This window comes from Musca vetustissima, unplaced genomic scaffold (genome assembly GCF_032173495.1).
Source record: "Musca vetustissima isolate MV318-11 ecotype Yass unplaced genomic scaffold, APGP_CSIRO_Mvet_v1 utg16895, whole genome shotgun sequence".
In the NCBI taxonomy this organism is placed as follows: domain Eukaryota; kingdom Metazoa; phylum Arthropoda; class Insecta; order Diptera; family Muscidae; genus Musca; species Musca vetustissima.
Window position 1 is genome coordinate 80,429 of NW_026883302.1, and position 23,710 is coordinate 104,138.

A 23,710-nucleotide genomic window follows, 5' to 3' on the forward strand; every position below is an offset into this window, starting at 1 on the left:
TCACTGATGAAGGCTTTCCTGGTTATAGCTGTATGCTGCATTTTATTTGGTGCCGATTTTGTTAATGCAAGTCAAGGTAAGTGCGGAAAATATTCGAGAATATTTTTTGAGAGGATTATAAATAGGGCCGAAAAATTAATTTTCCAATCAGAATATTTCTTTGATTATTAATTGTGGCAAAATCTCAGTATATATTTAGAAGTACAAAATAAATAGTTTTTATTTAATTCAATATCAATACAAAAAAGCTTACTAAGTCATACATGTATTGCATTTTTCTATTCCATTAGAATAAAAGGTTGGTTTTATGCTAGGGTTAGTAATTAAATTCGCGATCTCAAAAAAATCGTTCCAAATTTATTGAGGGACATGTAATAGATGTCTATGGACCCTGTAGAACTAGAGTCCACTTCGAACCTGAATATAATTATTTTTGTATTCAAAATGTTATTTTAAGTTGTCTTTATTCGAGTGCTGCTAAGAAAAATTCAAATTTATAGCGGAACAAGTAATATTTTCTATGGACCCCTTGGAACTTGAGTTCCCACCGAAGGTATATTTTATTTATTTTTTATTTTCATTTTTTATTAATTCAAAATAGCAAATATGATGGAAATATGGAGTTCATTCCAAAATATGGTTGTTCCGATAAAAACAGTGTTGTGTCTAGTCCGTCATTAGAATAAAAGTTCATTATGCGAGGTTTGGTATTTATATGTGCGGTCTTGGAAAAAATATAGTTTCGAATCTGTAGCGGACAATAGAAGTCTGTGGACCTGTGGTGGAAAATTGTGAAAAAATTGTGTGGTGGAAAATTGTGAAAAAATATGGTGGCTATTCCGAAATATAATTGCTCCGACGAATATTCCGAGGTGTTTGCAAGTGAATTGACAAATTTTATATTTTTATAGATTTCAAGAATTTATTTATATTTATTGTTGGCATCTTTTCGGATTTTTCTGATATGTTTACCATAGGTCCTGTGTAGATTTGTACATTTAAAAGATCAGAATTATGTTCCTTCATTTTTTTCATAAGCTTTAATAGATCGGTGCTCTGTGATTTACATTTGTGTTTATTTTATTGGACATTTAAACCTGTCGATATATTTATCTCTAGATTACGTAAGTACTTTTGCATTTTATCATTGCTTTCGAACCAGACTAATAGCCTAGACAGACGACAGCCTTAATTTGCATTAACAGCCTTAATTCAAATTATCTTGTACAATATCCTCATTTTTATGTGTTGTTAATGCACAAAATCAAACTGAATTTATACTGAATTAAGCAATTTCAATATTGCAATGCTGTAGAAAATAAATTGATTGTTGTCAAATTTGTTTACGTTTACGAAAATAAAAATTAGAAATAAAGGCAAAATTCAACATTTCTTCAAATTTGGAGCTGTTTTATCTTCATTATAGCTGTTAGTTTTCCTTCCTGCAATGTATCAATTTCAAAAAGATGTAATCCTAAAAAATATTGTAAAGAAATGCCAATATTTTCTTCCTACACACAGACAAACAATAGTTTTGAAACAAAAAACTGGTTCATAAATGCAGAAACTCTCGTCTGTCAGGGGTAAATTTTAATTCAAATTAAGAACATTTTAATGCAAATTAAGGCTGTCGTCTGTCTATGGTATAAGGCAAATTTCGAAGAATTTTTGGAGTACGAGAAGTGCCTCAATTTTTTATTAGTTATTAGAACAGGCATGAGCAAGGCTATTATCGTGAACATATTCACAAAAAAATATTTTTATTTTATAGCCGATATTGAAATCTTTTTAAAGATCAAATTTTTGAATTTCCGAGCAATATTCTACGGTTAGTTTTATATGTATAGGGAACAGTGATGCCGTTTTGGACACTTCGGACCAAATTTGGTCCGAAAAATCTTCAATTTTGTCTGTAGGTTGGTCCATTTTCATATTAATAATTTAGAGTAATTCGCGTGGAATTTTAAATGATGGTTCGAAAATCTGATCTTAGTCCATTTTGGTCCGAATTTGTTTCCGAACGGCAACATTAATAGTGAACTTCATAAGCTCATATCTTGAGAAATATGGGACCATGGCCCTAAAATAAAATAGTTTCCATTAAATAAGATCCACTGGATACATATCTTCCGAGGAAATTCTGATATAGTCCTGAAAGACCTGAGATTTGAAATGTTATCTCACATTTTCAAACGGAATTATCTTTAATAAGTCCTCTGAGATTCTCAATGTGTAGGACATTAGTTTCATAGACCACCACCCTTTTTTTGATGACTGTAATTGCGGGATCTCAGCATATAAAAAACAGTCGAAATCGTTTATAACGACACCGATTTTTTATCAAAATATCGGTTATAACAACAGTATCTAAAAGTCCCGAAAAAATGTTTGCCTTTTTTTGATATACTTTCGCCTATAGCGACCAATAATCTTCGAAATAGTATATATTCTTGATTAGCCATTGCTAGTAGTACTCATATATTTGGTATTGAAATAGTTGTGGATTTAATAATACATTTCGAAAACATATCTAAAGCATTGTTCAAAATGCCCTTAATCTTCTTAAACATATCCCTTATAATAATCTACCGAAAACCAAAAAAATTACTCAATATCCAATGGTGCTATTGAAATTATATTTTCTATTTAAAACTGAAAATAGCCACTTACAAATTTCCCCAATTTCCTACCTGAACCAGTAGTGAAAATACAAAGTGGCGTAGAGTAGTCCTCATGAACACATGTCCTTTTCTTCTGTTGCTGCCCTAAGTAGTTGTAGTCATTACATATTTCGTTCAGCTCTACTTAAGACCATTACAATAATCAATACATAAATATTCTAAACAAAAACAATAGCAGCAACAACAACATTATAATGTGGTATAATCTTAAGTACAACATCTAATAGCTGTTACTTTCATATGTACGTACATATTGTACGCAACCGAAAAATGTTCTAAGTAGTGGTATTCTGGACATGTGTTTTTCTCGAACACATAGATACACATCTTCAACTGACTAAATGTACGTCCGCCTGTCATTCTATCTCTGCAAAGTGTTTGTCTATTTGTTGTCTTTTCTACCTGACCGACCAACCATTCGACCTGTACTTAAGTCTACAGCAGACAGACAATACAAATTCAACAAATTCCGATATCCATTTGGACACATTTCGCACTTGTTTAATGTTCCATAAAAATGTCTACGAGTATCTGTACGTGTGTGTATGTGTGTGCAATGCATTTAATGATGGATTAATTTTGTATTTTATAGTTTTCCTGGAAGAAACAGGTAGACAGACAATTGGATTTATTTTTTTATAAAAATTTTAAATCTTATTTAATGTGAGTTTAATTTTTCCTTTACCTTTTCTGTTTTGATTTTTTTCTTTACTTCGTTTTTATTACTACGTTGACGTCTTTATAATCGTCAATTGTTTTGAGTTTTTACTCATAATAATGAATATGAATTTTACTATTTTTTGTATCATTAACTACATTTATAGAACGTCCTTGTCTTATCTATGACCAGTTAGAACAACAAAATTGCCATATCAAAATTAAAAAAAAAAAAAATATATTGAAGTCATCACATATCAACTGATAATAAGTTGGCAAATATTGGTGTAGTGTAAAGTGGTTACACCATTTCCAAATATTGATTTTTGAAGTTTCAAATGTAAGGAATAAATCGGATCCAAAAAGGAATGATCCTTGATCCTTGATGATTAAAAAATAGGGATGCATTGGTGATTTTGAAGATAGATATGTTTCGTATTGGAAATATGATATATCGGTCAACGTTTTATTATATAGCTACCATATAACGATGCCGATCAAATGAAGAAGAGTTTTTAACAGAAATTGCTGTAATTTGGCAGTCTTGGTAATTGGAGGTTGAAAACCCATTTTGAATATGGGTCCATATTTTGCCATAGCCTCCATATGTACGCATATTCATCGTTCTAGGTGTATTTCCAACAACACGTATGGCTGTAATTTGACATTCCGCATTTTTCAATATTCATTCATAGAAAAATGCTCCGCTCAATTTTAGAACTTGCGGTGGTGCTCAACAACATTGTCCAGTCGAAGTCATAGCTCATATAGCTCCCATATACATTTTCCGCCAAATTTCTGGCATTTCGGTAGACCTCATAGCCTCATTTTCGAATCGATGTGACTATAATTTATTATTTCGGTTTCTTGGGGGGATAAAGGAAACATTGTTGCCAAAAAAAGTTCAATATACCACCATGTCCTGATGTCGCCCACCCACATGTAAGAGTCTCGTACTATTTGGGTATTTTAAAGATCCTAGCCTCATTTGTCGAATAATGTGTCAATAAATAGGGGTTTTAGAATTTCTGAAGATCATTATTCCTCTTGAAGAATATTTTCAGTATAATGCCATTTTTTGCCATAGCCTTAGCCTTTTGCCTTTAGGTATTTTAGGATTTAGCCGCATCATTAAACCTTAGCGTCTGTTTTTCGACATTTTGGGTTCTTTGAGGATAAAATATCCTCCTCTTCCACAGAAAATATTTAATTGACGTACACAAAACATCCGTAATAGTCGGAAGCTTAGTGTGATTTGAAAATTAAAAACTGCTCTTCGCTCATGAACAAATGCGAATATTTATGATGTAGCCAGATGAAATGATGAAGACCCAAGTATATCCATTCCTCTATCGTTTTCGAGAGATGATTTTTTATGTTCATAATTGGATGGCATTAAATTGGACTACATTTACTTTCAACAAGACACGCAGCGGAAACCAAGGGAAACCTTTCCTGACTTTGAAGAACTGACCAAAATTGGCTACAGGGGTCTTGGGCACCTTGTACACTGTAGGGGTTTTCCCACATTTACTTTGAACATTTAACTTTGCTTTTTAATTGAAACTAAGTATCCTTAGATTTTGGTTTATACATATTTTGAATTCATGTAATACACATTTTTCATTCTTGAAAATATTTTTAACTAAAGAAGTTGGTTTTTATTAAAATAAATAATTATTAATATTTTATAATAAATTGTGTTTTAACCACATACACCTTGCGATGCCCTCTTTGAAGGTCATTCGTTAGTTATATGCCAACAGTCCAGAAACGATTCAAGACCTTACATTTAGATATCGTGAGGCTATCGATGACATTATTAAACATCTGATAATTTATCTCGAAAAATGAGAGAATTCTCTCAGATCATTTCTATATATTTCCTCCGATTATTTTATAGAGACTCTCCTCAGGTGGCATATAGAGACTCCCTCATAAATAAATGCTCCCTACAGCCATCTATAGGGATTCCCTTCAGCTCGTCTTTCAGCTCACCTGTACACAATTCATTCAGTTCGTTTATAAAGATTCCCTTCTGCTCGTCTATTGAGACATCCTTCTATGAAGGCTCCCTTCAGGTCGTCTTTAAAGACTCTCCTGTATGAAGAATATATTCAAGACCCTTAAAACGCCACCCACCGACTCGTCTATAGAAGATTTCAACTCGTCTATATAGACTTCCTTCAGCATGTCATTCAGGTTGTCTCGATGACTCCTTTCAGCTGGTCTATAGAAAACCTTCCGCTCGTCGGTAAAGTCTTCTTCCAGCATATCTATAGATACCCCATTCAGCTAGCTCCCTCCCGCTCCACTATAAAGACTACCTTTAGTGGAGATTCAATACAGCTCACCTGTAGGGATTCCCTTTCAGATATGGAGACTCCTCGATATGGAGACTCCTCGATATGGAGACTCCTCGTCTATAGAGATTTTTCTTAGCTTCTCTATTCCCATACAGTTCGATTAAAATAACTTCATTAAAATTTTATGTAGAAATTCATTCGGGTTTTTTTTTTTTGAAGACTCCCTTATGCTTGTCTATAGCTGATTCATCTCAACTCTTATATAGAGAATCCCTTCAGTTCGTCTATTTATGCCCCATTCCAGTTCCTTATTAGAGATTCAAGGCTTCAGTTTGCCTCCAAAGGAATTCCATAATAAAAATTCCATTCAATTCGATTATGAAGACTTTTTTTCAGCTTCAGGTCTGTATAGACTCCTCTCAGCTCGTCTATACAGACTCTCTTCAGTTGGTTTAGAAAGACTGCCTTCGAATCTAAAACGACTTCATGAGTTCGTAAAAAAAACCATTTTACAGGTTGAGTACCCAAACTATTAATGTCTCGTATTTATTTTCTTCAAAAGGCTCACAAAAAACAGGCAAAGGACTTTGTCTCCAAATGAAAAAAAAGGACAACAAATTGCCGGTCATTTATGGCCATTTTCATGGCACATTTTACCAAAAAAAACAAGTGAACAACAACATTTCTCTTCTGTCTGCTGAAAAATGTACTTAACCTAATTTTTTTAAGAACGGTTTTTAGTCTCTATGATTTTCAACCCCCAAAATAACAACCCACTGGGCGGGAGAAGGGGGCTAGACAAAAGAAGTCAAAGCGACCGAAATGAATTCACCAAAAAATTGCAGTTAAGAAAGCGACGGCATACCTCCAACGGATTCATTCCGATAGCAGAATATCGGAATATCCTTGCAGGGAGCTTTTCATTTTACAAAAGGCACACGAAAAGGGAAAAATTCAACAAAACAATTTCCAACTTGTTGTTGGTGTTTTGGAAAAAGGCACACACTTGTTAAGGAAGGGGTGGGGAAAGAGACGAAGAAGAAGAAGAGGGAAGACAAATAAAAAACGATAAACGATGCCTTCTAGTCAAAAATGTATCTATGTTCTGTCTTAAGAAGATAACAATGTAAAGACAAAAGGAATGTAAAGATATGACTCAAGGAGGAACACAAAGACAGGGGGGCAAAGAGAGAGAGAGAGAGGGAAATACATTTTCAAATAAAAATCCCAAATCTTGGAGTTTGGAAATCTTTTTGCAATGAAACAAAATTGTGTATTACAAAGAAGCAACAAAAACAAAAGAAAGGGATGTTTAAATACCGTCGCCGCCGGTTATAGACAATGGTTTGTGTGGGGGGTTGACGTTCTCCCATCCTAGAAAAGTGGTAGTGGTTGTGGTGCAATGTGTGAATTTCGCTATTCGCTGTGGTTACAAAGCCAAGCCATCTGCCCATCATTTGAATGCCATTTCCTGACTTGAATACACAAATTTGTCAAACAATTTCGGTTGAGGAGATTTGTCTGATTCGTATTGGCATCAAGTAAATAAGGAAAAAGGTTCATTGTCTTTCTTCTTTGAATGTAATTATGTTACATTCATGCATCCACTTCGATGTCCTGCCAATGGGATATATTGGCTACAATTCAATGCTTAATTGGGATATTGACAGCAATTGATGAAATTCCTCGTCTTCTTCTCCTTTTTTCCTTTTTGGGTTTCTCTAACAAATTGGAATCAATTTGGAAATTGTCGGCGATAGATTTGTGGTGAGTTATGCTTGGCTTGGAATAACTTGGGGGTTCTTAATTTGATTTTTGACCTAATTTTTTTATACACACTAACTGTAATTCCTTATACCGCATGTAAGCTATTTATTATGCGCCAGCCGTGCTTGTTCTACAATAATTTTCACACCCATTTCTGTAGGGGGTCTTGTCATACCTATGAAGTCCCTTTGACATAACTGTAACACTGCACTTGTTCCCAGCGAACACACACCCCATTGAAAATAGGACTGAACCTTAACCAAATGTTCCGCATATTTACAATGGAATACGTGCCCTCTATCACATAATAGTCAGACGGCCTTCTTCCTATCGCAAATTGTTTTAGTTGTTGTTGTTAGTGTTACACTTATCATCAAATGCTCACCCCGTTCTGAAAGGCGCAAAAACTAATGCAGAAAAAAAACGTATTTGTCGCCAATCAGTCAGTCACCAGCCAGCCACCAGCTGCCTGTAGTCAGCCGACTACGACTGTCAATCGCTCTCGCAGTAAATATGCAATGCAAATTGTGCCCAGCAATTGTTATTCCAAATCTGTAACTACTATTCTAATATTTATAATAATAATGACATTTTGTTCTTTATCTTGAAAAAAAAAACTTCGAATGGCGACAAATGTTTTTTTTGCAAGGGGCTTGGTTAATGAGGGTAGACTCACGTTTATTTTGTTAATTTGCTTCGATATTGTTCTTTATTATATTCACAAGCTTGGGAAATGGAAATCATTTGTTGTGATTTCAGGGAAAATGGGTCAGATTTGGATTCTGAAGATTTTGAAGTTGAGCTGATTCTCTAAAGACGTATTAAGTCTTCATAGCGAAGCTGAAGGAATTTTTAGGCCATCTGAGGTGAGCTGAAGACCTAAAGAGATTTCTAGTGTTGAGCTGAGGACAGTCTTTATATACGACTTGGTGGTGTAGCTAAGGGGAATCTCTATAGGCGAGCTGAATGAGGTATCTTTTGGCGAGTTGAGGGGTGTCCCTATATGAGAATCAAAGGGAGACTTTATTGATCAGCTGGATCAAGTTTTATAGACGAATCGTAGGAACATTTAAAGGGGAGCGAAGCTAGCCTTTATTGGCGTGCTGGTGGTCGCCATCTTTAGGCGAGCTGAAGGGTGCCTTTATAGGCGAACTGAAGGTAGTCTTCATAGGTGAACTGAAGGTAGCATTTATGGGCGAGCTTAAGGGAGCCGTTATAGACGAGCTGAAGGTAGTCTTTATAGGCGAGCTAAAGGGAGTTTTTATAGGTGAGCTGAAGGGAGCCGTAATAGGCGAGCTGAGGGGAGTCTATATAGGCGATGGAAATTAAGTGAGTATTCAACAAACTAAATTAATGGAGTCTCTAAATATGAACTGTAGGCGAGCTTAAGGAATTCTTTATAAAATAGCTGTGGGAAATGTCTATAGAAGAAAGATATGAGGGAGTATTCTATAGACGTCCTGAACGGATTCTTTATAGACTTTTAAGAATGGTATCCTTCTACAAATGAGCTGAATCGGGAAGCCTTATATAAGCTCGTTGAAGTTGATAGTCTTCTGTAGATGAACTGAAGCAGGGAGTGCTCTGTAGACTCCTTTAAATCTCAGGGTGTCTCTATGTGATAGCTGAAGGGAGTAGGGCTGAAGGAGACCTTAGTAGACGATCGGACGGAAGCCCACGTAGCAAGCTTAAAATGGGGCTATATAGACAAGCGGAATTAAGCCTTTATAAGCAAGCTGAGAATGACTAATCTACACAATGTGAATGAAATTTGTTATAGGCCAGCGGAAGGGAGTTTATCATCTTCTAAAGACGAACTTAAGGATTCCAAAGGATTTATAGACAAACTGAATGTATTTATAACCAAACCGAAGAAGTCTGGATGACGTCTTTATAGTTCAGAAAACGGAGGTCTTTATAGATCCTCTGAAGGGAGTATTCTTCCTAAAACTGAAAGTTGAAGATTTTATTGATCCTCCAATGTGTGGGTATTATTATAAGCAAGGTGAAAAATAGGGTATTTTAATATACCATGTGAAAGTTTGAGACATATTAGGGGTTATGGTGTGGGGGTTAGGTGTTATGGTTCATATAAAGGATTTAATTTCAGCTGATTCGTTGGAAAAATAATTTCTCCTATGAAAGAAAAAATCTGGGGCCCCTGCAATATGGTTCATCTAGATGGATGTGAAAATAAAAACGATTTTAACTAGCGAAGACACAAACCGAATTATACACCACCATGCAGTATAACAGTTATATTGAGCAGTATAACACAATAGTGTGAAGTTAAAAACGAATTATATCAACGAAATTTAGTAAATTCATTTTATAAATCCTATCATGCAACATCTAGGAGGAATATGTCTATATGGAAGGTACCATTGGAAAGCCCACGAAGAGTACTTTAAGAAAAAATTATACCCAGATCATTTCATTTCGGAAATTTTGAAAAAAATAATTTTTAATTTTTTTTTTCAAGAAGTTATCATCGAATGCCACTGTGCAAAATCTGGGTATAATTTTTTCTTAAAGTACTCTTCGTGGGCTTTCCAATGGTACCTTCCATATGGACCTATCCCTCCTAGATTTTGCACAGTGGCATTCGATGATAACTTCTTGAAAAAAAATTAAAAATTATTTTTTTCAAAATTTCCGAAATGAAATGATCTGGGTATAATTTTTTCTTAAAGTACTCTTCGTGGGCTTTCCAATGGTACCTTCCATATGGACCTATCCCTCACAGATTTTGCACAGTGGCATTCGATGATAACTTCTTGAAAAAAATTAAAAATTATTTTTTTTCAAAATTTCCGAAATGAAATGATCTGGGTATAATTTTTTCTTAAAGTACTCTTCGTGGGCTTTCCAATGGTACCTTCCATATGGACCTATCCCTCCCAGATGTTGCACAGTGGGATTCGATGATAACTTCTTGAAAAAAATTAAAAATTATTTTTTTTTTTAAATTTCCGAAATGAAATGATCTGGGTATAATTTGTTCTTAAAGTACTCTTTGTGGGCTTTCCAATGGTACCTTCCATATGGACCTATCCCTCCCAGATTTTGCACAGTGGCATTCGATGATAACTTCTTGAAAAAAAAATTAAAAATTATTTTTTTCAAAATTTCCGAAATGAAATGATCTGGGTATAATTTTTTCTTAAAGTACTCTTCGTGGGCTTTCCAATGGTACCTTCCATATGGACCTATCCCTCCTATTTTTTGCACAGTGGCATTCGATGATAACTTCTTGAAAAAATTTAAAAAATATTTTTTTCAAAATTTCCGAAATGAAATGATCTGGGTATAATTTTTTCTTAAAGTACTCTTCGTGGGCTTTCCAATGGTACCTTCCATATAGACATATTCCTCCTAGATGTTGCATGATAGGATTTATAAAATGAATTTACTAAATTTCGTTGATATAATTCGTTTTTAACTTCACACTATTGTGTTATACTGCTCAATATAACTGTTATACTGCATGGTGGTGTATAATTCGGTTGGTGTCTTCGCTAGTTAAAATCGTTTTTATTTTCACATCCATTTCATCTAGCTACATACAATAATTTCTTATAAGATGTAGAAATTGAAGTTAAAGGTTATAGACAAACTGGATTGACTTTTTTGAGGCTCCGAATGAGCCTGAAAGGCTGGTAGCTTTATAGACTAGATAAAAAAATTGTTCGACAGGACCTATATTTTTAGAAGGGCAAAAAATCTCCATGGCTCACCTGTAGATACCTTTGAAAGACAATTCAAAAAGAAATCAAAGCGGCTTCACACCTTCTTCAACAACTTTAATATGGTATATAATTTTTGGAATCTCCATTATAGCCCTTATCAGCTTGTCTATTAATTTTTCAAATTATTCAGATAACACAACATCGGAACGTTCCTTTTGTTTAATTTTATTGTATTTTGTAAATAAATAGCTAAAATTTGGTCACTATCTTCTAATTTACGAAGCTCCATTAACCTGGTCTTTAAAACATAAATTGTTGCTTTCCAAGGGTAACTTGGGAGACATTACAGATTTTAACATATAGATAAATTGTAAATTTTAATTTTGTTTTGTGACTTGATTTTACACAGTTCTCTGTTCCACCCTCCTCTTCCAAGGTAAAACTTTACACATTTGTGTCTATTGGTATCATCTTTATTACCATAAAAAGGAGCATAGATAACGGTTGGTTCGTTGTCCTGTTTGGCCCATATCATGAAGTAAAAATTATTCAAACGCCAAACTTGCTTCCTTTTTTTATTAAATTACATTCCGCCATAAATAACTTGCCGGGAGTTCAACATGAAATATTAGCCTATTTACTAACCTACAAGCAACATTGCGAGCCACCTAGCTACCTAGTTTCCAAAAAAACCTAAAGTTATTTGAATATATGTGACCCAATTCCGTAACATGTAAAAAAAGCGGCCAACCACCCCAAACAGCAAAAATTAAATTTGTCGCTTAATATTCCATCTTAAGTGCCGAGCGCAAGTTAAAAAACAACCCCCAATTTTTTCGGTTTGCATGCCTCATGTGGCAAAACACTTTAGCTGTGACACCTTGTTTTTGTTGTATTTCTTCTTCACTACTATTTTATGTGTGTTACAGTTCTTGTAGTTAGGGCCATAGCTCATGTTTTGTTTTTTACCCGCCATTCGGATTGTCTGCAATGTTTTCTAATCGCTCGCAATGCATAGCAATTTTGATAACCACGAAGACGCACCCTTTTTTTGGAGACGTCAGAAAAAAGGGATCGAGGGCAAAAAGTTGTCGACATTTTGCCACACTAAATGCTTGGGAAAGGAATTAAATGCTCTGCACAAAAAATGTTACCTACATGTCAACATTTAGTGCAGCTATCTAACTTATTTGGTGGATTTTGGGGTTGCCAAAGTAGATTTAATTTTTTTACCCACAAAACTAAAATAAGTTCCCCCTTTTCTTAACCCATAAGTTCAACTCTTTCGTTGATCGGCTAAACCTCCTCTGGGTGGTCAATAAATTCTTCCATCTAAGGGTCTGTAACTGAAACCTACCTATGAAACCTATAGAAACTGATAAGGGCTATAATGGACTTGTCCGAATTAAATTTAAATTTGTACACAATATTGAACCTACTGAAGAAGGTGTAAAGCTACTCTGATTTTTTCTAAAAAATCTCTCAATATTTTCTACAGGTCGGCCATAAATACTCCCTTCAGCTCACCTTTAAAAAAGAAAGCTCTCAGCTCGCCTATAAAGAAATTATTGCCCACGTATAAAAACTCCCTTCAGTTCGCACTTAAAGGCTGCCTTCAGCTCTCCTATAAAGGCTGCCTTCAGCTCTCCTATAAAGGCTCCCTTCAGCTCGCCTATAAAGGTTCCCTTCAGCTCGCCTATAGAAGGCTCCCTGCTTCAGCTCGCCTATAGAAGGCTCCCTGCTTCAGCTCGCCTATAGAAGGCTCCCTGCTTCAGCTCGCCTATAGAAGGCTTCCTGCTTCAGCTCGCCTATAGAAGGCTCCCTGCTTCAGCTCGCCTATAGAAGGCTCCCTGCTTCAGCTCGCCTATAGAATGCTCCCTGCTTCAGCTCGCCTATAGAAGGCTCCCTGCTTCAGGTCGCCTATAGAAGGCTCCCTGCTTCAGCTCGCCTATAGAAGGCTCCCTGCTTCAGGTCGCCTATAGAAGGCTCCCTGCTTCAGCTCGCCTATAGAAGGCTCCCTGCTTCAGCTCGCCTATAGAAGGCTCCCTGCTTCAGCTCGCCTATAGAAGGCTCCCTGCTTCAGCTCGCCTATAGAAGGCTCCCTGCTTCAGCTCGCCTATAGAAGGCTCCCTGCTTCAGCTCGCCTATAGAAGGCTCCCTGCTTCAGCTCGCCTATAGAAGGCTCCCTGCTTTAGCTCGCCTATAGAAGGCTCCCTGCTTCAGCTCGCCTATAGAAGGCTCCCTGCTTTAGCTCGCCTATAGAAGGCTCCCTGCTTCAGCTCGCCTATAGAAGGCTCCCTGCTTCAGCTCGCCTATAGAAGGCTCCCTGTTTCAGATCGCCTATAAAGGCTCCCTGCTTCAGCTCGCCTATAAAGGCTCCCTCCTTCAGCTCGCCTATAAAGGCTCCCTGCTTCAGCTCGCCTATAAAGGTTCCCTGCTTCAGCTCGCCTATAAAGGCTCCCAGCTTCAGCTCGCCTATAAAGGCTCCCAGCTTCAGCTCTCCTATAAAGGCTCCCTGCTGCAGCTCGCCTATAGAAGGCTCCCTGCTGCAGCTCGCCTATAGAAGGCTCCCTGCTGCAGCTCGCCTATAGAAGGCTCCCTGCTGCAGCTCGCCTATAGAAGGCTCCCTGCTGCAGCTCGCCTATAGAAGGCTCCCTGCTGCAGCTCGCCTATAGAAGGCTCCCTGCTGCAGCTCGCCTATAGAAGGCTCCCTGCTGCAGCTCGCCTATAGAAGGCTCCCTGCTGCAGCTCGCCTATAGAAGGCTCCCTGCTGCAGCTCGCCTATAGAAGGCTCCCTGCTGCAGCTCGCCTATAGAAGGCTTCCTGCTTCAGCTCGCCTATAAAGGCTCCCAGCTTCAGCTCTCCTATAAAGGCTCCCTTTTGGTCGCCTATAAAGGCTTCCTTTTAGGTCGCATATAAAGAGGCTCCGTCCAGTTCGTCTATAAAGGCTTTTTCAGCCCACCCATAGAAGGCTCCTTCCAGACATCCTTCAGCTCACCTGTAGAGGTCCCCTTAAGCTCACCATTTTTCTTTCTCCCACTTTCTGTTTAAGAAAAAAGTCAATGATGGCAACCCTGCTTTCTGTTACATTTTATCACACACATCGCGAAGCAAAAAATGTGACACCAAACAAATTCCAAAACTTAAACTGTCAAGAAGTATATCAAACATAACGTCGACAGAGAGATGTGTTTGCAGGGCAAAAAAGAATCACCCAAGAATCAAATACAGCCAACAGGGCCCATGGCAGTATCATCAAACACATATGACTGAACTTTAACGCAGTGGAGGAGTTGGGTGAACAAAATGTTGCGACAAGTCCTTAAAAAATTCATGACCTCCATTTTCCCCATCCTCCATCAGTCTAAAGAAATGAAACAAATTTGAATATCCAAAAAAAAAAGAACACAAAACGAAACAAAGAACGAACGAATGAATGAAGACAAATGTTGTCGAGTATGTAAATAATGAATGGGTGGCGAAAATAAAATTATAGAAGTAACAACGACAACAACAAAAAGGAGCACATCCTTGGCAAGTTTTCATCCAGTCATTCAAAATACCACCACCCCACAAAAAAATACAGCCACCAACATACCCCAAGGATTAAATAGTCTTTAAGGACAATTTGTCGTTAAGCTTAAAGAGTACTTCTGGTCGATTCTTCTTTAGCCTGGCCCCTCCCCTCCTCGAGTCATTAATGCGACAAATGTTGCTTAATTTTTTTCTTTTTATTTTGTAGTAAAAAATATATGCCACTAAAACCGCAGCTGTTTAATCACCACGACAATTTATTTTTTACGCTAATTGTCGGTGAGTTAGCTTCTTCTCCACTTCTTCATGTCCTTTCACAATTTTTCTTTGTTTAATTTCTTTGCTGTAATAAAACATTCGGAAAACAAGGACATTAAGAAAAAAGTGGGACAGGGTTTAATTAAGCGAAGAGTAAGTGCTAATTTCCATGGACATATAAAAGTAACTTAAGTAAAAAATGGTGTTAACTTTGATCGGACTTTGTATATATCCTGCACTCATTTCAAATACCTAAACTCGAATTGGACCCTTATATGGGGTCTATGTTACAACTAGATCCATGTAAATTGTCTACACAGAGGATTTTTATCCCACTTACATATAGTTAGTCTGGTTGCAAATTTTGCCTAGCCTTCCAGCCTTCGGTTGGAAAATGCGTTCAGGGCCGTGAAAGTACCTGCAATTGAGCATGGCCTAAATCGACATATAATTTTATTCAGATCAGGAATATATACCTTGCGGAGTCTCCGATGTATATTTCTATGGCTTGCAAACTGAACAACTAATTAAATATGCCCTGAACTTCATTATGGAGGATATAAAAATACTCCAATCGGTCTCCATAAAAGCAGGCCGGTCATTAAGACTCCATGGCCTACCAATGAATATTTTTTTACAAAATTAAGCAATTCATTTTTAAAACAAGTACATTTCTCAAGCTCGACACTAAACTACATAACTTATAACCGATTCCCAGGCATTTGGAAAGCCAGATAAATCGAAAACACAAACACCCACTTTCAAAATTGAAGTTATGCCAGAGAATCGACTCGTCGTCGTCGGCGGCTGCATTCATTGGAGTTGCAGCAGTTGGCCAACCAAAGGCAGTCAGTCAATTCGGTATTTAACGAATATGAATTTTTGTAATTTTGCCAATCTACGCCTCCGCTTCGAAGTTGCTGTGAAATAAAATGCAAACAAACCAAGTCATAATCTCCCATAGCCAAATGACAAGCGTATCTAAATGCAACACAACGTTGATAAAGTGCATGCTACAAAAACAAGAAGAAGAAGAAAAAAAAACAAATCACTGTTTACTTTGTGGTGCGGTTCTCTTGTTTTCATGCAGTAAACATGCAACTCTCATCTCTAAGTTAAAAGAAGAAGAAGAAAAAAATTATCCAGAAAGTAAATTAGAGTCAAGTAAAACACCAACACCGGGCTGTCCTGCCAAACGCAACGCCACTACATCATCAACAAGCTTCTTTCATCAACTCTATCCCGACAATCTCTTTTCATTTCAAATTCATTTTAGATGTTTTCCTTTTTGTTTTTTTCTTCTTCATTTTTACCAGCATGGCCCAGTCTGCCGGTAGAATAACGAAAAAAATGATAAGTGACCTGCCAAAGTTGAAAAGGATTTCCCCATTTAAAGCCACAGAGGTTAGTGAACTTCAATGTTGTTTGGATACAAAAAAAAAAAAAAAAAAAAAATGGAATTGGATCTCTACTGCATAAATCTCATTTTTTTCTATAGAAAAAAAATTTCCAATCACTACAAATTTTTTTATAGCGGCAAATTTTGAATATCTTCGATGTTCATTTTTTCTGCAGAAAATGTTTAGCTCGCTAAATTGTGGTCTCAGCTGGAGCACACATTTTTTATAAAAAAATTTCAATACTTTCAATAAAGACCATTTTTTCTAAAAAAAAAATCCTTTGCCACCGCTGCTCAAAAAAAAGCATCTGACTTTGAGGAATAAAAAATCATAATTGATCTCGAGACTCCCTCGTATTGTCTATGAAGGGTCCGACTTCGTCTTGTCTATTGAAATCATATTAATCTAAAGGCTCATTGTTTCAGCTCGCCTATAAAAGCTCCTTGTTTCAGCTCGCCTATAAAGGCTCCCTGCTTCAGCTCGCCTATAAAGGCTCCCTGCTTCAGCTCGCATATAAAGGCTCCCTGATTCAACTCGCCTATAAAGGCTCCCTGCTTCAGCTCGCCTATAAAGGCTCCCTGCTTCAGCTCGCCTATAAAGGCTCCCTGCTTCAGCTCGCCTATAAAGGCTCATTGTTTCAGCTCGCCTATAAAAGCTCCTTGTTTCAGCTCGCCTATAAAGGCTCCCTGCTTCAGCTCGCATATAAAGGCTCCCTGATTCAACTCGCCTATAAAGGCTCCCTGCTTCAGCTCGCCTATAAAGGCTCCCTGCTTCAGCTCGCCTATAAAGGCTCCCTGCTTCAGCTCGCCTATAAAGGCTCCCTGCTTCAGCTCGCCTATAAAGGCTCCCTGCTTCAGCTCGCCTATAAAGGCTCCCTGCTTCAGCTCGCCTATAAAGGCTCCCTGCTTCAGCTCGCCTATAAAGGCTCCCTGCTTCAGCTCGCCTATAAAGGCTCCCTGCTTCAGCTCGCCTATAAAGGCTCCCTGCTTCAGCTCGCCTATAAAGGATCCCTGCTTCAGCTCGCCTATAAAGGCTCCCTGCTTCAGCTCGCCTATAAAGGCTCCCTGCTTCAGCTCGCCTATAAAGGCTCCCTGCTTCAGCTAGCCTATAATTCAGCTCATCCATAAAAATTTCCTCCAGCTAGTCTATAAAACTAACTTCAGCTCGATTTGGAGATAGTCTTTAAAGACTATCTCCAAATCGCATATAGTCTTTATATATATATATATATATATATATATTTCTTAAAAAATGTCTTTATAATTCCGTTAAAATTTAGTCGAAGGACCAAATTTGAATTTCAAATGTCGAAGTAAACTGTGGCCGCCAAATTACCAAATATGAATGTGGTCGAAGGACCAAATAGAAAAGAATCCTTAGTAAGGTTTCTCAAAAACAATAAGACTTCAGGTCTACTAATTTACTTCCCTCCTGCTCAGAATATCTATTGGAGACTCGCCCATGAAAAGGCCTGACATTCAGATCGTCTATATAATAAATCTTCCCAATCGGCCTACATAAGACGATCTTACCTTCAGTTCGTCGATAGAGAACATCCTGCCTTCCAGTTCGTTTTCAAAAATCTCCTGTCTTCTCTGTATCCTCTCTGGCTTTCCCTCTCCTATAATGGCCAACTAATGACTCAAAGTGCTGGAATTATAGACAATTTTTCGTTTTCGCTTTCATGCCAAGTATAATAATAACAACAACATTAGCATGCCCTGTAAAAAAAACAACAACAAAACCAAACAACTGACGACAAACACAAAACGGAAATTGCTGTTGCTTGGATTATTTTTGCTGTTGGTGGTGTTACCCGATTGCTTGGTTGTGTCGTCTTCAACAGCCATATAATTGCCACAAGAGTCTCGCCTCTTTGGCCACCAAATGACTGCTGTTGCCAGTATCTCAACGAAGACTTCCTTTCCTTACCACACCACACATCACATCACTCCACAAGCCAATGATCACAAATTACAGTCTGAAAAAGGTGTGTCCCTGAAAATTGCCTTCATTGTCTCTCCTTTATGAAGATTTTCGGATGGATGGAGAAGAGCTTTTTAGTGTGTTTTCTTTGTTGTTTTTATTTTTATTGGGAGTAAGACCAGTAACTAGCGCAGCCAAATTTTAGTTGAAATCCAATAATGCACGTGTCAGTGTTGTTGTTCGTTTTTTTGCTTCAATTTTAGTTTATTTTTTGGCATCGATTGTTTGCTCTGGTTTACCTTTGAAATTATATTTATATTGACATTGTTGTGGCCAAAACAAAAAACAAAGTCGTGTTGACACTCTGTTCACGGTTTAATAATATTTACTTAGAATATTGGGGAATGGAAAGACGATGAGGTGGATGATACCGTTGAGCATGGTGATGATGGCATTATCCAAATATACCCAGCCTTAAAAAAGAGTTACTCATTCCCCCTGTGTTCAAGTTTGGCAATTGGTTGTGACATCTTCAAACAAAGGCTAGGTTAAAAGTTCAAGTTCCTTTGTGTTGTTGCAGTTCTTTGTTCGATAAATATGTTCCCTAAAAGTTCTGAAAATTTGGTGAAAAGGTAATTATTCATAATAGTGGTATATAGTTCTGAAAAAACTTCGAAGAAGAGTATTTATTTAAAAGTGGGCACCCGGTCACCAATGAGCTCCAGATTTATTTTATAATGTCGGTATCAGTCCCCTATTTTCATTAAATAAACTATGATCGGTTGTAATCAGAGGAGCAAATAGAAAAAATCGCAGTAAAATAATGTCTAATATTTTATTTTTATACAAAAATCTATAATAAAATATGGTCGAAGGACCAAATCGGAATGGCATTATAAGGTCTTTTTTGAAATTGGTACACATTGCCTGAACAATTTTTCTTCATTGTCTGAGGAATTAAAAAAACTAGTATCACTCCCTAATTCAAAAAAATCATCTTTTATTCAAATTTGGTCCTTCGACCACAGTTTACAGAGAATATTTTTGTATAGAAATTATTGTGAGACCTTAATTGGAGATTTGTTCTATATACCATAGAAAAAATGGCTCTCAATAAAAGTGGAAATTATTTCTATAGAAAAAAGTGAAAATATGTTATCTTATAATTCTATTTACATTTGGTCCTTCGACCTCGTGTTTTTATATAACATTTCCAGCAAGCTGTAATTGAAACCTCTTCAAACTCGCAATTATATCCACGGAAAATGCAAAATCATTTTAATGATTACACCCTCCTCATCAACTCAGAATTCCATAACAGGAATAAAGTCTTTGTTTACTACTTGAAATTTTAATTAATTTCAATTCTGCACCCATTCAGTTTTCTTCGTTGTTTTCCGCATTTCTTATTATGTTTTTTGGGGAACCCTTCAGAAAAAAACTGTTGAAGATATCTGTAACAGAACAGAGTATCTTCATTTCATTTGAAGCAGATGATTTTCAATTTTTTGCCCAACAGCAGCTTCGTTATATTTCGAACGCACCTGCAAATGATGTGGTGGTACTTAACGGTGTTCACGTTTCGTTATTGTTGCCCATATTCTGTTGTTGGTTTCTGAGGTTTTCACACTGGCTTCTGGTTTTACCCAAACACACACATGTCTCTACTTAACGACTGTCAAATTAACAGATGAAATCTGAAGATTTCATAAAGTTTCTTTTAGTGGTTTTCCAATTATGAGGTTTTATTGATTTTCTTCTTGCCTACATCTGCCTCTGCAGGTTGCTTCTGTTGGTGATCTCCTTTCGAAAATTGTAAAGAAGTTGTAGTGGTCTTGGCAGCTGTTGTATTAAATTACAAAATGGGTTTTTAATTTTTATGATGGCATCGTAAGTTTTTGTGTTTTACAAAGGTTGCCAAAGGGGGAAATCTGCTGGCAAAATTGTAATTGACAAAGCGCTAATAGGTGACTTCTGGGGAATAATGTAAATCAGGCCGAAAACATTTGGTCCAAAGCTCCTCCTTTCTATAAAAAATCGGCATTGCTTTTCAGGGTATTTTTTGTATTTATTGCAGCAAATTTTATCCAGAGAACAAAATTAATGTGGTCGAAGGACCAAATAAAAACTTATTGGGTATTGTAAAGTCTTAGATTATTTCATATAAAAAATCTGCAAATTTGTGATCAACGGGGCAAATTTGGATGGAATTATAAAAAAATTGTCTTGAGAAGAGAACTACATGGCGCGAAGATTTTCTTCAATAGAAAATATGTCCTCAATATGGAAATAAAGGTCCTCAGTGTCCGAGTTTTTTTTTTCTATAAAAAAGTTCTCCATTTTCATTCATTCCAAGATCCAAATTTAAAAGTGGTCGAAGGACCAAATTAACTAAGATTTCAGATTATTTTCTATAGAAAACATTCCCTTAAGAAACTATGGTCGAAGGACCAAATTTATATGGTATCGATGTTTTTCTTGAGTGAAGAATGTTATTATGTAGAAAAAATTATCCTTTTTAAATGATGAATCTTTTTTTATAGAAAAAATCCACAAATAAATTAGACATGAGACTTTCCAAAGCGTTTAAATGTTATGCTTCGACCACAGCACCATTCCGATTTTTTTAATAATCTGAGACCTCTGTTTAATGAATTTTTTAATTTGGTCCTTCGACTAATTTTTAATATGGTCCTTCCACTACAGTGTTCTGCGATTTTTTTTACAAAAAATCATAAGAAATCTTTTTTGATAGAAAAATTAATTCTACAAAAAATTAGTCTCCACTTATCTTTTCCAATTTTCCAATTACGTTAAAATTTGGTCCTTCGACCATAGTTTACAGAAGAGTTTTTTTTCTACTGAAAATAATCTGAATCCTCAGTTTACTGAATTTTTTCGGTCCTTCGTCAACATTCAATTTTGGTCCTTCGACCACAGTTTTTTCATACATTGAATGAAAATGGCGTACTATTTTTTTTATTTACATTTCGTTCTTCGGCCATATTTAAATTTGGTCCTTCGACCACTGGACACTTCAGATTTTTGGCAATCAAATTTGCTACTTACAAAAAAATGGGCAACAGCTTTGCTGGGAGTATTTTCTATTGAAATAAATTTGATGCTCAGCATCAGGGGCTATTTTGGTCCAAAAAAAAAAAAAAATGGGGCCTCAGATTGGAAGAATGTTTCTCTACTCCTATAGAAAAGTTTCTGAGTATATGTTTTCTCTATATAAAAATATTGGAGCCTCAGCCTTACGGGGCTATTTTTTCCCTAGAAAAAAATCGGGACCTCAGCTTGGAAGAATGTTTCTCTCACCTCCCCTTTTCCCTATTTTCCATGTATCTCTCAACACTGTAGTTAATAAATGAAAAAAATAAAATTAAAATGAAGTGCATTAACAAATCGAACAGCAGCAACAACAACAAAGCCAACAACTACTTAAAAAACGAAGAGCCAAGGCAGCACAGCAATGAAAAATGTTTGTCACTGCCACAAATGGAGTATGAAGTGCGAAAGAAAGACGAACACAACAACAACAAACAACACATTTTAGTCGTTCATCGTTCGCCATTCAGGTGTTGAGAACATGGATATGGCCTTCTTTCTCCGCACCGTTCATGTGTGGTGTTCGCCCTGCTCACCTGAAGAACATTTATCTGAAATTATTTTTGTTGTTGCTGCTGATATATTGTGCCGGCGCTCCCGTTCTCCACAGCCCAGAATTGTGCCTTCTTCTGGAAGGCACTGGTGGAGTTTATTTATGGCTACCTTGGTTCTGACACAGTGTGGAAGTACTTGGTGTGGTATAAGTGAGCAAGGCAGTGACTGAGTATATTCCTCACATTGGTGTTAACGTTGATTGTGACAATGTTTTGTTGTTGCTGTTGGTGGTACAACAACGTCATCGCCCGGTGGTGTCGTTCTACGTCGTTGTGTTAAATTATTTTTATGCCTCAATGGTCACGTTAATATGTTATTCGTCGTTCGGTTTGGTTCCATTTGACTTGGCTGTTGTTGATTTTGACTTGGTTTTCCTGTCTCCTGGTGTTGTTTTTAGTTTGTTTGATGTGAAGGAACTTTGTGTTGAGTTATTCTGCTGGAGATGGAGGAGTAGGGGGACGAAGCCAAGGGGAAATACCTTTACTCCACAAAATTCCGTCTCTAACGGAAATGCGAATGTTGCAGGCATTTTTTATTTGTTCGTGTTTTTGGTTCTTTCTGCCTTTCTTTCATATCACTGTTCGTTGTATGATAGCCAAGGCATATTGCCTGAGAAATCTACAGTGGGTATGTGAAACAAAACGAAGTTATGAATTAATATGGGAGAATTAACAGCTGGAGAACTTCATTCATATTTATTTTTCACAAAACTTATTTTAATTGCTCATTAAATATTACAAGAGAAAGAATAGAAAAAATTCGGCTTTCTGCTTCGAAGGCTATTTTTTATAGAAAAAGAGACTATTTTTTCTATAGAAAACTTCGGTCTTCACTGAGACTATTTCTGTCTTATTTAAAAGTTCCACGGACTCTTCTGGGTAACTTGAAAAAATTATTTAAAAAATCCACGCCCTCTTCTGTGTAACTTGAAAATATTTTTTAAAAAATCAATGGACTCTTTTTGGTAACTTGAAAAATCCTCGCCCTCTTCTAGGTAACTTGAAAAAAATAAATAAATTAAAAACTCCACGCCCTCTTCTGGGTAACTTGAACAAATTATTTAAAAAATCCACGCCCTCTTCTGGGTAACTTGAAAAAATTATTTAAAAAATCCACGCCCTCTTCTGGGTAACATGAAAAAATTATTTAAAAATCCACGCCCTCTTCTGGGTAACTTGAAAAAATTATTTAAAAATCCACGCCCTCTTCTGGGTAACTTCAAAAAATTATTTAAAAAATCCACGCCCTCTTCTGGGTAACTTGAAAAAATTATTTAAAAAATCCACGCCCTCTTCTGTGTAACATGAAAAAATAATTTAAAAAATCCACGCCCTCTTCTGAATTACTTGAAAAAATTATTTAAAAAATCCACGCCCTCTTCTGGGTAACTTGAAAAAATTATTTAAAAAATCCACACCCTCTTCTGAATAACTTGAAAAAATTATTTATAAATTACACGCCCTCTTCTGGGTAACATGAAAAAATTATTTAAAAAATCCTCGCCCTCTTCTGGTTAACATGAAAAAATTATTTAAAAAATCCTCGCATTGTGTAGCCCTTGAAAAAAAAAATTATTTAAAAAATCCTCGCCCTCTTCTCGGAAACTTGAAAAAAATTATTTAAAAAAAACACGCCTTCTGGATAGCTTCCTAAAAAGTCTTCTGTTATTTTTTTCTATAGAAAAACTTGGTCCTTAGCTTCTGGGGATTTTTTCTATGGTGGTTGTTGTTTTCAGCAGTGAATGTGTGACCTCAAGTGTCCCGCTGCTGTGCCCAATACAATTTTATTTCCAAATTTTATTTTCAATTGAATTTATCTTCGAAATA

At 36.4% G+C, this 23,710-nt stretch overlaps 1 protein-coding gene across 1 annotated transcript in view; it reads left to right on the top strand.

The window, feature by feature from the left end:
- The window catches only part of LOC133330150 (neogenin), a 164,912-nt gene continuing 141,202 nt past the window's right edge, over positions 1–23,710 (top strand). Inside the window, exon 1 of the mRNA XM_061538623.1 lies at positions 1–76. Within this exon, the coding sequence (XP_061394607.1) occupies positions 7–76 (70 nt within the window). The 5' untranslated portion in view covers positions 1–6. The remainder of the gene's footprint in view (positions 77–23,710) is intronic.